The sequence below is a fragment of the Anthonomus grandis genome, chromosome 14, assembly GCF_022605725.1.
Source record: "Anthonomus grandis grandis chromosome 14, icAntGran1.3, whole genome shotgun sequence".
Lineage (NCBI taxonomy): Eukaryota > Metazoa > Arthropoda > Insecta > Coleoptera > Curculionidae > Anthonomus > Anthonomus grandis.
Window position 1 is genome coordinate 10,352,682 of NC_065559.1, and position 12,449 is coordinate 10,365,130.

Here is a 12,449-nt window from a genome sequence, read left to right on the forward strand (position 1 = left end):
ATTAAAGTGATGAAGGGAAAAGTGGATGAGAGTAATACAAGAAGCAAAATGCCTTTTGCTTTTTCGACAGTACTAACTTATGAACGTTTATTAACAATTATTGTGAATTTTTGGTGAGCAAAACTATAAATACCTCCTTCCTCCACAACTCGGTCTGACAATGTACCTTAAGGCATACCACAATTTGGTTTTATAACTTTTGAAAATAAACTACTATTGTTATTCTATACTGAGAGGTCGATGTTCTACTATACCTGCCACCAAACATCAATGGAAACTCTCCTTTTTGCTAAAGTAAAATAAAAATTCAAAATATTGGTATTGCACAAAACATACTTTATTCAATTAGTTAAACAGACCAACTGGGACAGTGGGAATAGTTTTTACTATTTTATAAAAGTGAAAGCAAAGTCTCGCTCATCTTTAGATTAACCCACCGTGTCTGCTATACAAAAAAAATAAATTACAACATAAAATTTTTAAATAATAATCAACCCTCTATTTAGCAAAATGTTATTGGTTGATTTGAGATCTTAAAGGATCGATTTAATCTATAAAATGTACGTGCTTACAAATAAAATTCTATTTACAAAACCAAAAACCTAAAGGGTAAGTAAGAAATACCCTGTACTCTGACCAGTTTAAAAACAGATTTGATTATCTTTAAAACCTACACATTACATGTGAAATTAGGATTAAGTTAAATGACTTTAAGCACACATAACTTCTACTGATTTGGATCGCGAATAGGAAGACTTGAAAAAATAATTCAACATATTGGGTTAAACCAAGCGCAAATATGTGCTTCAACAGCCATAACAACACGTAACATTAATACTATTAACAAATAAGCAACAAAAAAAATACTAGTTTTGCGTATAGTAAACTCTATAGTAAAGAGTTTTAGACCTCCAGAGAGAATATGAATTGTCAAATTTTAGTAAATAAACACCTTTACCAGGATAGGGATGGGATCCGGCATACACTTCGGTTTGGCAATCTCTCCTGTAGACTGGCACTATTTCCACTACGGTTGGTTTTGTTATCGATGACAAATCTATACCTAAAACCAATAATATTATCTATTATAGCTCATAAATATTAAACAGACAATATATGAACAGTTTTTTGTTTTTTTTTTTCAATTTCATATTTTACTTCGGCTAGATAGAAGAATTTTGTCTCGGACAGAGTCTCAGAGTAGGGATTTTAATTAGAGGACCCATCTCTTTTTTTAGAGTCTACAGTGTTTTTATTATTATTATTAATAGGTCAGGAAATCAAAGATATCGGATGGATCTTTCACTCAAAATGGACAAATTAACGGATTTAAATAAGGACCTAATTACCAACATTCATGCTATAGAAAACGAGAGTCTTGCATATAAACATCAAATTTCTTTGCTACAAAGAGATGTTGATGAGTATTCTTCTATTAATGAAGGGATGGTGACTTCTATAAGAGTTTTAGAAGCAGAAAAAGAAAGCCATCTTTTGGAGATTGAGCTCTTGAAAACTCAGCAGGTGGTATCAACAGTCTCTGACTCCAGGAATGTGCGTACTGAGATCAATAAACAAAACAACAAACATGATGATTTTCGTCCAAAGCTTCTGTTTGTAGCTGGAAAATGTAATAGATTGTTTGTTAAGCTTTTACGTAACAAAATGGGACATGTGTACAACATTCAATATTTTCTAAAACCTGGTTGCTTGACTCGTGATTTGGTACTAACTACTTCAGCTCTTGCTTCCAATTTTACCAAGAACGATTTGGTGATCTTGTGGTTGAACGGAACATATTCTCCTACATCTATTATAAACGATTTTATCATTCCCTGTAAAAAAACTACTTTCCTCGTTATGACAAGCCCTTGTTTTGGACCACTATATAATAGTAATCTGTCATTATATAAAGCTTTCCATAAAAACAACATTGACCTAAGTCGAATACTTGAATGCAATTATGCTAATCATTTTGCTGATTTAGTTTGTATATTACATGGCCACATAAAAAAATATTTTCTAAACCCACTGTATAATTCTAAGGATCTAAAACTATACAGATCACCTAATTTTGTCGAAAGCGTGGGAACTGCGTCTGAGCGTGTGATTGGTTCTGACTCTTTTTTATAGATAAGACGGTACAGGTTGACGCTCCCTTTCATTCAACTGCAATATCAAAATTAAAGCATTGTAGTGCATTTTCACTAAATATTCAATCCCTTCGGAATAAGGTGGATGAGCTTCAACTTCTGCTTGCTAATTTTAATTTTCCTGACATTGTTATATTAACAGAACATTGCCTTAGACCTAATGAATGTTTTTGTATTGATGAGTATGTACCACTGTCAGTTTATTATAGACAAAACTCTCTGCATGGAGGGACTGCTGTTCTAATTAGGAGACATTTTCAAAACTTTTTCTGTACTGTTGATAAGTTTGGTGATGCCTCAGTTGAATGGGTTTTTGAGTGTTCGGTGTGTTTTTGTAAATTGTTTAATATGTACGTTATTTGCATATACCTCCCGCCCTCTGGGGATATCAGTGTGTTTCTTGACAGGTTAGATTGTCTTCTGTCCCAGCTCCCTATTCACTCGCGTGTTATCTTGGCTGGAGATTTTAATATTAATTATTCAGAGGTTTCCTTACCGCAAAGAATTTCTCTTGATGGAATCTTTAAATCATTTGCACTCACCATGCATGTTAATGCACCCACTCGTATTTCGTCCTCTTCATCGACCACTATGGATTATTTCTGCAGTAATTTGGACGGTGTTACCTGTTCAGTGCACTCAGTGGGTATATCGGATCACGAGGGGGTGTATGTCCAATTCCCTGGTGATTCTAAAAACAAATCTGGCCGCCGCATTGGGAGAGTATTTAGTGAGAACAATTTCAATTATGTCAATCTCAATCCATTTCGTCTGTTAACTGGAATGCAATTCGGGCTGCCCCACGACCATTTTCTTCCTTTTATTAAACATTACGTGATAAAATAAATATCTGCTTTCCTTTGGTTAGCCTTAAATCCAAGAGACGAAAACCATGGATCACCGCGGGACTAAAAACATCTGCCCAAAATTTGCGATGCTTAGCAAGACTTCGCAAATCTATTGACAATCAATTCATCAGGTCTTATTTTCAGGACTATCGGAAAATTTATAGGCATCTGATAAAAGTCAGAAAGGAACTGTATTACAATGAGCGCTTAGATTCGTCCGGTAACAGACAGAAGGAAAGTTGGTTAATCATTAACGAATGTAGGCAGTCTTCTCGTCGGCGGTTGGTTGAATCGGACTTGGGGCCCGATGATTTCAATGACTATTTTTCTAATATTGCTGAGAAGTTACTGGAAGCAGTTCCCAGAGACGGCGATCCATTGCAGTATCTTAATCGGAATGCTATCAACCAATCATTCTTTTTCCACCCTGTAGATACCACCGAGGTCCTTGAAACAATTGAGTGCTTGAGGAATCATAGGTCTTCGGGTTCCGATGGTATCTCTTCACGTCTGCTGTCACTTCTGCCTGCGAGCGCTTTAGGTGCTTTGGTTTGGGCAATCAATCAGTCATTTCTTCAGGGCGAGTTCCCATCCTGTTTAAAGGAAGCTATGATTATCCCTCTTCATAAAGGTGGTAGCTTGGACCGACCCTCTAACTTCCGTCCCATATCAATTTTGTCTACCCTCTCCAAGGTTCTTGAGTGGCTTGCAAAAAAGAGAATTGTCTCTTTTTTGACCAAATACAATGTGCTGTCCCCTAATCAGTATGGATTTCAGTCATCTAAGGGCACACAGGATGCCATTTTCAGATTCTTGGAGAGTGTGTATCTATCTATGAACTCCAAGGAGGCTGCAGCAGCGGTGTTCTGTGATCTGTCCAAGGCCTTCGATTGTGTGGATCATGGAATACTGCTGTCAAAGCTTGATTTTTACGGATTTAGGGGAGTGGCTTTGGGGTGGTTGAAGTCATACCTGCCTGGCCGCACCCAGAGGGTGGTTGCATCTGGATTTTGGTCAGGGATAGCACATCTTAAATGTGGTGTACCTCAAGGGTCAGTGTTGGGTCCTATTCTATTTTTATTATACGTTAATGACTTAAGCTCTCTATCACTGCATGGACTAGTGGTTCAGTTTGCGATGATACTACAATTCTGTGGCATAACAAAGATCAAAAAGTAGTCAGATCTCTCATAGTAGAGGACCTTCACAAAATTAAAGAGTGGTGCATCTGCAATCAGCTTGTATTCAATGTTGATAAGACTTTTGTTCTGGGCTTTAAGTGTAATGTAAAGGGTTTTTTGTTTGATGAGCAGAGCCCACTCAGATTTCTCGGCCTCTTTATTGATGAGAGTTTAAGGTTTGACAACCACGTTTTAGGCCTCGCTGCTAAACTTTCATCTGGTTGTTTTGCAGTCAGGGTTGCCAGGCATGAGTTGGGGGGGTTTTTTGCTCGTCTCAGTTTATTTCGCCTTAATAGACTCTCATATCCGTTATGGGTTGCCATTTTGGGGTTTGTGCTCCAAGGGACTCCTTAACATAATTTTTACTATTCAGAAAAAAGCATTAAGGTATCTGTGTCGTGTTGGTCTGAGAGTCTCTTGAAAACCTCTTTTTGTAGCTGAAAGAATTTTAACAGTTTTCTCACTCTTTATATTGGAAACTGCAACACTTATACATAAATCCGTAAGTCCACCATCCTGTACCAGTCATAATACTCGTCAAGTGGGCAACTTATCTCTTCCAATCCCCACCTCCTCACTTACGAGAAACTCTCTTATATTTATTAGTCGTAAAATATTTCATCATGTTCCTTTTTCGATTAGGACTGTTACAGACCTTAAAAAGTTTAGGACAGAACTAAAGAAATTAATCTTATCAAAAGCTTACTACAGCATTGAAGAGTATTTTAACGACTCATTTTAAATTAATTATATATCTGTTGATCAGATTTATTTTTTTTATTATTCTTGTTTTATGTTGGTTCTCGCCTTTTCTTTTCTTCTTTTTTGGTTTTTTCTTTGATTATATAAAATATGCTTCTATGTACAATCAAAATCGATTCTGTAATTTGTTTTTGTCCTGTATCCTGTATAACCAAATAAATACTTGTATTATAAATTCTAGGATTAGGAAGCTTTTAGCACAAGTTTGTAAACTTAGCAAATAAAGTATATTTTGACTTTGACTACGCAATGTCAAAAATAATGGCAATAGAAATCATTGGAATGTATTTTCTGCATTTAACTCAAAAAAGAGCTCTGCTAGGAAGGGAGAGAAGCAATTATCCATGGCTGTACCTTCCAGTTGTTCATAGTACGAGTTGTTATATTGAAAAATATTTTGTGACATGCAAAGTTTTGTTAATTTAATTATTTCTTGGATATTATCGAAACCATTAGTTTCCAAAAGTTCAATCAGATATTTCAAGGTTTCTGATATAGGGATGCTTGAGAACAAAGAAGATACATTGAAAGAAACAAGAATTTCATTTTTCCTTAGAAATAAATTATTGACTTTTGAAATAAACTGTTTGCTGTTTTTGACTGAAAACATTCATATGGTAATTTTAATGTCTCAAATTAGGGTTATTATTCACAAATCCATTAGCAAATTTTCTTTTATTTTCGGAAGTTCTGGCAAATATTTTGGAAGAATGCTTCGCCAAAAGAATGTTGGGAGTATTTGGAGCAGAATAATTTATTTACTGATCGTCAATTTGGATTTAGTATTAAGTTTAAATACTACTTCTGGTATAATGGTTTTGGTGTCATACAATAATGCTTTCAGTAATACAAAATATGTCAATACCACCTTCTGTGATCTAAGTAAGGTTTTTGATTGTATGTTTCTGCTAATTCATCAACTCGTTATCAATTTAGTAGTATTTCTATAAAGATGATACACATACTTAAACGACCGTTCACAGATAGTTTCGACTTAAGGGAATGTCGCTTCTGCTAGATCAGAAGTCGAGTGCCTCAAGAGTCAATACTGGGTCCACTACTATTTTTAATATATGAGGAGAAGATTTGCAAAATGCGGTTTGGTCAAAACTGTAAATTTTCAGAAAAGGCGAAAAACTGGTGCTTGGAAACGGTCTTAGTTCCTGAATTGCGATTTGTAAGAAAAAATAGCATAAATAATTAATAGATTTACAGACTAGAAAACGCAAAAATAGTATTAATATTTCAAAAAAACTGCTCAACAAAATGCTTTTTGCATGTCTCTAGTGGACAAAGAGCGTTTTGTTTATCACTCATATAGTTTGTTTTGTAAAATAAAATAAGGAACTCAAACAAAACCATATTCTCCATTAGCAGCATCTTTATTTAAATTTTTCATAAACCGTAAATAAAATGAACTGCTTCCATGTCATTACACTCACATTGTTCGTTTTCTTCAATAACTCATTCTCCAAAAATTGGAACTGACCATTCCAAGTCTGGAGCATTGTTCTAGTTTTCGCAAGATAATGATTCTAGTAATTTTTTCAAACTATCTAGTTTTTTTCTTTATCTTATGACCCAAAGGTAGCCCCGGTGAATCTACTTAAGCGAATCGTATGTGGGGTTTCAGTAGAGATTGGAATTTTTTTGTCTCATTTGAAGGACGATATAGTACTTCACTTCTAACCAAAATATTGTTAGTGTGAACATTTTTTTTCGTAAAAAAATCTTCGACAAGAACTTATGCCATTCACTTTTCAGGCACAACAACATATTTTTGACAGGAAGCAAATTCCAGTCGGTTCCACGTTTTCATCCCTCACCCAATTTAGTGTATAGATTCCAATAGGCATCTGGAGTTTTTATGATACTGTGAAACCCTAATATATTTTTAACGTGTCCAAAGATACGATCAGGGGGAAGATAGGAATGACCTCTGATCGGAAATATAATTTCTATTTCCCTTCCTTATTTGTAAGTAGTTTTAGTTTAGTTTTAATCTTCTCCCGAAGATGCTAACATCGTTAGCGAAACACGTGTCGAGATTGAAAATAAAGAGTTTTGATTAGTGGTAAAACTGTCTCATAATTTGAGCATCACACCAAAGGTTCCAACCATAGGACTATGACTATTTTTGTTTTGGTCTCCACAACCATCTGCAAAAAAATTAACTTACGTCACGTTATCAGGAAATTCAGCTTTTTTCTTTTCAAAAAATCGACAACAGCCGATGATGTCTCAGTAGCCCCCCTGCCCACTTGATGTTGAAAGTTTGGTAATGCAAAAAAATATATTGACAACTGTTGCGCGTAAAATTCTTTACTGAATAGGTACGTTAGGGAATGCTTGAATTTGCTGTACATCGAAGCAATATGAAACTGTATTTGGTTCTTCTGCTTTCATTAACTTATGGAATTGTGATGCACGAAATTTGTGTACTTCTAGCTCAGTGGTAATTTTTTGTTTTTCAGAAGAGCTTTGCGACATAACTATTTTGCTTTCTGTTCTTACACAATAGCTACAAACATCAGTAGCAGGACTGCCAAACCCTGTGTTAAAATATTTACTAAATACTTGGCTGAAATACTTATTGATTTACATTCAGACTGTCTAGAGCATTTTTGTTATACAATTGCCAAAATATAGAAATCTTATCTATTATTATATTCCGAAGAAACAAAAGATCACACTAATTGAAAAAAAGCAATAAAACAAGGAAAACTTCATTTCTCTTCAATAGAAAAAAAATGTGAAAAATTATTATTAAAACATGATATATGCACTTTTATTTTTACTTTCATAATATTTTAATTCTATCTTGAATAACTTTATTTGGATTATTATAAAAAACTTCCCGAACTTTAATGACATCTTCTCGATCTACTTGCCCACATTTTAGTTACATACGAGGGTGGTCTCAAAAGTACCCGGCCTGCCCTAGAGATGTTGGTAGAATTTTGAAAAATATCAGTGTATTAAAAAGTCTACAATCTATAAAGCATATGTTTCAAGTTTGAAGACGCCACGTTGTTTAGTATTTTTTTGGCAGCCATCAATAGTGAACGTTTTTAGTGAATTTGTGAAAATGGAGAAAATTGGTCATTGTTATGTGATACAATACTTTTATTTGAAAGGCCTCAGCCCAACCAATATAAAAGCTGAACTGGATTCTACTCTGGGTGAGTCTGCTCCTTCGTTAACAACAGTAAAATATTGGGTAGCAGAGTTAAACGAGGCCGTACGAGCTGCCAAGACGAGCATCGCAGTGGTCGACCAAATGAACTGACGACTCCAGAAATTTTAAAGAAAATTCACAAAGTGGTACCGGATGATCGTCGACTGAAAGTGCGCGAGCTAGCGAACATAGTAGGCATTTCAAAAAGTGCGGTACATCGCATATCACCTGAAAATTTTGACATGAGAAAGCTGTGTGCAAGATGGGTGCCGCGTTTGCTCATACTGGAGCAAAAACAGTATCGTGAAGATGTTTCAATTGAGTGTTTAGCGAAATTTAATAGCAACAAAGCAGAATTTTTGCGTCGTTTCATAACCATGGATGAAACATGGGTCCATTACTTCACACTTGAGACAAAAGAACAATCAAAACAATGGACTCAAAAGGGAGAACCGGCTCCAAAGAAGGCGAAGACCGTTTCATCTGCAGGCAAGGTCATGGCGTCGGTTTTTTGGGATGCGCGAAGGATAATTTTCAATGACCATCTTGAAAAAGGTAAAACTATCAACGGCGAGTATTATGCGAACTTATTGCAACGTTTGAGCGAAGAAATCAAGCAAAAACGGCCGCATTTGGTTAAGAAGAAAGTGTTGTTTCATCAAGACAATGCACCAGCTCACAAATCCGTTATTGCAATGGCCAAAATTAACGAATTAAAGTTTGAATTGCTACCTCATGCACCCTATTCGCCAGATTTAGTCCCCTCAGATTATTTTCTGTTTCCAAACTTAAAAAACTGGCTTAGTGGTCAAAGATTTTCCAACGATGAAGAAGTGATGTCTGCAGTTAATGGCTATTTCGAGGCGCAAGAGAGTTCTTATTATAAAAAGGGTATCGAACTTATAAAACATCGCTGGGAAAAGTGTATAGAGCTGAAAGGAGATTATGTTGAAAAATAAATACATTGTTCTAAATCGGGATCAGGGTTTGTATTAGTAAGTAAATCTATCATAACATTTGTATGATGTTGGTTGATGATTGACGTTAAATTTACTTGGCGTTCATTGCTGCCACGGTCACTATCACCAACAACGTGCTCACCATCTAAGGATTCCACTACACTAACTAAAGTATTGTAAAAACTACGCAAAATAAACAATGATTCCAAACACAAACAGCTGGATTAAATGTGGTTGCTTCCTCTTATGGACAAAATGCTTTTCGTTTGTCAATTGGTAATGGACTAAATGCATTTTGCATGTCTAAGTAGTTTTCAAAGTACCTTTTAAGTAGGATATCATGCGATTTGGATATCCAATATTGTATGAAATGATAGCCAATCAAGGAAACATTATAACGCCATCTATAATTCAAAAAATGAAATTTGGGCAAACTGTGTTTTGCTCAAAAGCAATTGCAAGTCTCCTCATATATCAATGATCTCCCAGTTATTAACCAGATAGGCAGATACCTCTGCATCTGCGGGTGGACGTACATTTTAGGAGACTATGGACCAAGCATGTGATGCATGAATTGGAAGTTAAGCAATGTTTGCCACGAAAAAGTCTTATTTTTAACCAAGATAAGACGAACAATATAATATTCTCTCTATGTCGGACAAATAAGGCCCCTTTTCCTGTGAAAAAGTGAAAAATGTACTGGTGTCTATTTGGGCTCTAGCCTTAGTTGGGGTTCACACATTAAATCAGTGGCTCTTAAGATATCCATAACCCTATATGCATTAAGTAATTTTGCCACAAGGGTATCTATGCTCTTTCCCAAGACTGCATATCTTACACGTTTTTCTGCACTGCCTTATGCTGCTATTGCATTGGTCTACATAAAGCTATGTGAGTTGTGGCTGGTATTCGATATAGAGATGATTGCAAGACCAGTTTTATCACCTTGATAATCCTTACATTTCCATTTTTATATTATTTTCAAGACTTTCAATTCACATAAATCAAAATAAAATCAAACACCCCATAAATGGAGAAATCCATGGCAAAACCACTTGTAGCAATAAAGAGCACTCGGTGCCACACTAAATACTTATAAAATGCCAAAATGGCCCCGAGTTCCTTGTTGTTAAATTTTACAACAAGTTATCAAGTGAGGTCAGAGGTCTTGATATAAATAAGTTTAAAATAAGGATGTATGGTCTGCTAATTAGTAAAGTTTATTACAGCAAAGATGAGTTTATGCAGAAAAACTATATAATTTAAATTGTAAACACGTTTTTTTTTTTAACCTAATTTTTCTTTATTTTATTCTAGAGCCCTTTTAGTTGTATATGTTATAGATATAAGCCCTAAATATGCATTAATTTTAGAAAATTGATGTGCTGAATTTTATTTGGACATATGTAAACATTTTTTCATGTAATAACAACTTTAAACAAATAAATAAAAAAAAATAAATATTATAAGAGTAATATTTTAGACGTTTACTACATAAAAATTCAGAGATTGGAGGGACACAAAGTCAATGGTCTCAAATTATGTTTATTTTTTAAAAATGATTACACGTGTTTCGCCATAAGGCATCGTCAGATCTAAAAGAAAAAAGAAGGCAACCCCAGTATAAAAACAACAATGCATAGACATAAATTACAATGTTGATATATGACTTACCAGTAAAGCTATTAGATTAACACAACATTTAAGTTGAAACAAAAATAAATACATAAAATATAATGCTGACGTTCACATTACATCCGGTGTCAAAACTAAATAAAATAAAAGTAAACAAAACAAGCAAAATGAGGTTAAGTTGAACGGGAGAACTTTTATTACATTTAACCCCTGTATACTTTTTAGTACCCAAACCAACAAAAAATTAAGAAAACGTCTCTTAGTTTATTAATAAGAAATATTTTTAATTATTAAAACTACTTTGCTTTAGTCCACACAATGTGAAACACAGGGCCGAATTCAGCTAAAAAAAAACATAAAACACTTAATATCTTCTACAAAAAAGTAAAAGTTTGTATATATTAACAAAAACTACTTTGATTGAAAAGTAGAATGCAAAACTAATATAACGTATAAGGTATCTTATTTAAAATAACAAATTAGATATCTTAACAAACACTCTGTATATAGAAAAATCAAATGAAATAAAATTTCATTTGAAGCTTAAAGGCTTTGCATTGATTTTTTAAACACTATGTAGCTTCTGATAAAATAATGTATAGACGTTTGCGGGTCATTAAACACAATTTTTCCCAAAACGAAGGTTTACATTATTAAATTTGGGTTTGATTTCTCTTTGAAGAGAATCTCATAAGATATTAAAAAAAATGTTTCTGGCCTGGAAATAATAGACGACTTACCTCCAGATTCTAAATCGCACCTAATGGTTTCATCATAAAGTTCCTCCTCATCGAGCTCAACTTCTTCGTCGTCGCTCTCCGAAACATGTACAGACACTTCATCGGTCATGGGTGTACCGAACTCAAAATATATGCCAAAACCTTAAGAAAAAATATTTAGAATTACATTACATTACATTCTTAAATGTTGTTTCAATATTACTAATTACAGATAACCTTCGCCACTGATTGAATTTGCAGTCTAGGACAATTTTTTTTCTATTTAACCCTTTAATGCATTATGTTGCAAAAATGCCTCATACCTATTTCACCTATCCTTAACCACATAACACATAAGAACACACATAATTCTTATGTGTCATGTGTCCTTAACTGCTAACGAAAAAAATATTTCGCGAGTGCATATCGTTGCATATTTACAACGCAGTATCTTAAAGAGTGTAATACAAAGAGTTACTCATAGATGATGCTACATACTTATATTTAGAAATTATATTCTTAGTTGTCCCCTGCTTGTCAGTATTGTGGTTGTAATATACGTATTTTGCTCTTGCTGGAAAACCCGCATATTTGTTTATACTTTTGTGAAAAAAATAATATTGTTATAAGAAAGGTACGTATTTTATTTGTTCTCAGTCAAAAATCGTAATTTTTTTCTGCAGATGCAAAAAAAATAGTTTTCTGGACGTTGTATATATGCAACATGGTGCATTTAGCGCCTAGTTTATATTTTTGTTTTGTTACGTATTTGCAACATTATCCGATGTAGTAAATATATCAAAATTTTGTATTTTTAGAGTTTGACACCTGAAATACGACGAAATCGACCTCTTAGTGATAAGTAGTTGCAATCCATATGGGAAAACTGATTATATAGTGAAGATAGAATGGATTTTTCGGATACTAACAGCGAAGCAGACCAAAATTACATTTTGAGTGATCGATGAGGATCAAGAAGATCTTAGGGTATTTGAGGAAGAAATAGGTGATGAA

At 34.2% G+C, this 12,449-nt stretch overlaps 1 protein-coding gene across 1 annotated transcript in view; it reads right to left on the minus strand.

Annotated features, from left to right (window-relative positions):
- Positions 1-315: 315 nt before the first annotated feature.
- LOC126744566 (Golgi resident protein GCP60) overlaps positions 316-12,449 on the minus strand; it is a 29,127-nt gene continuing 16,993 nt past the window's right edge. The window contains exons 8-9 of the mRNA XM_050452022.1: positions 11,457-11,597; positions 316-1,063 (exon numbers count right to left, since the gene is read on the minus strand). Of these exons, the coding sequence (XP_050307979.1) occupies positions 867-1,063; positions 11,457-11,597 (338 nt within the window). The 3' untranslated portion in view covers positions 316-866. The remainder of the gene's footprint in view (positions 1,064-11,456; positions 11,598-12,449) is intronic.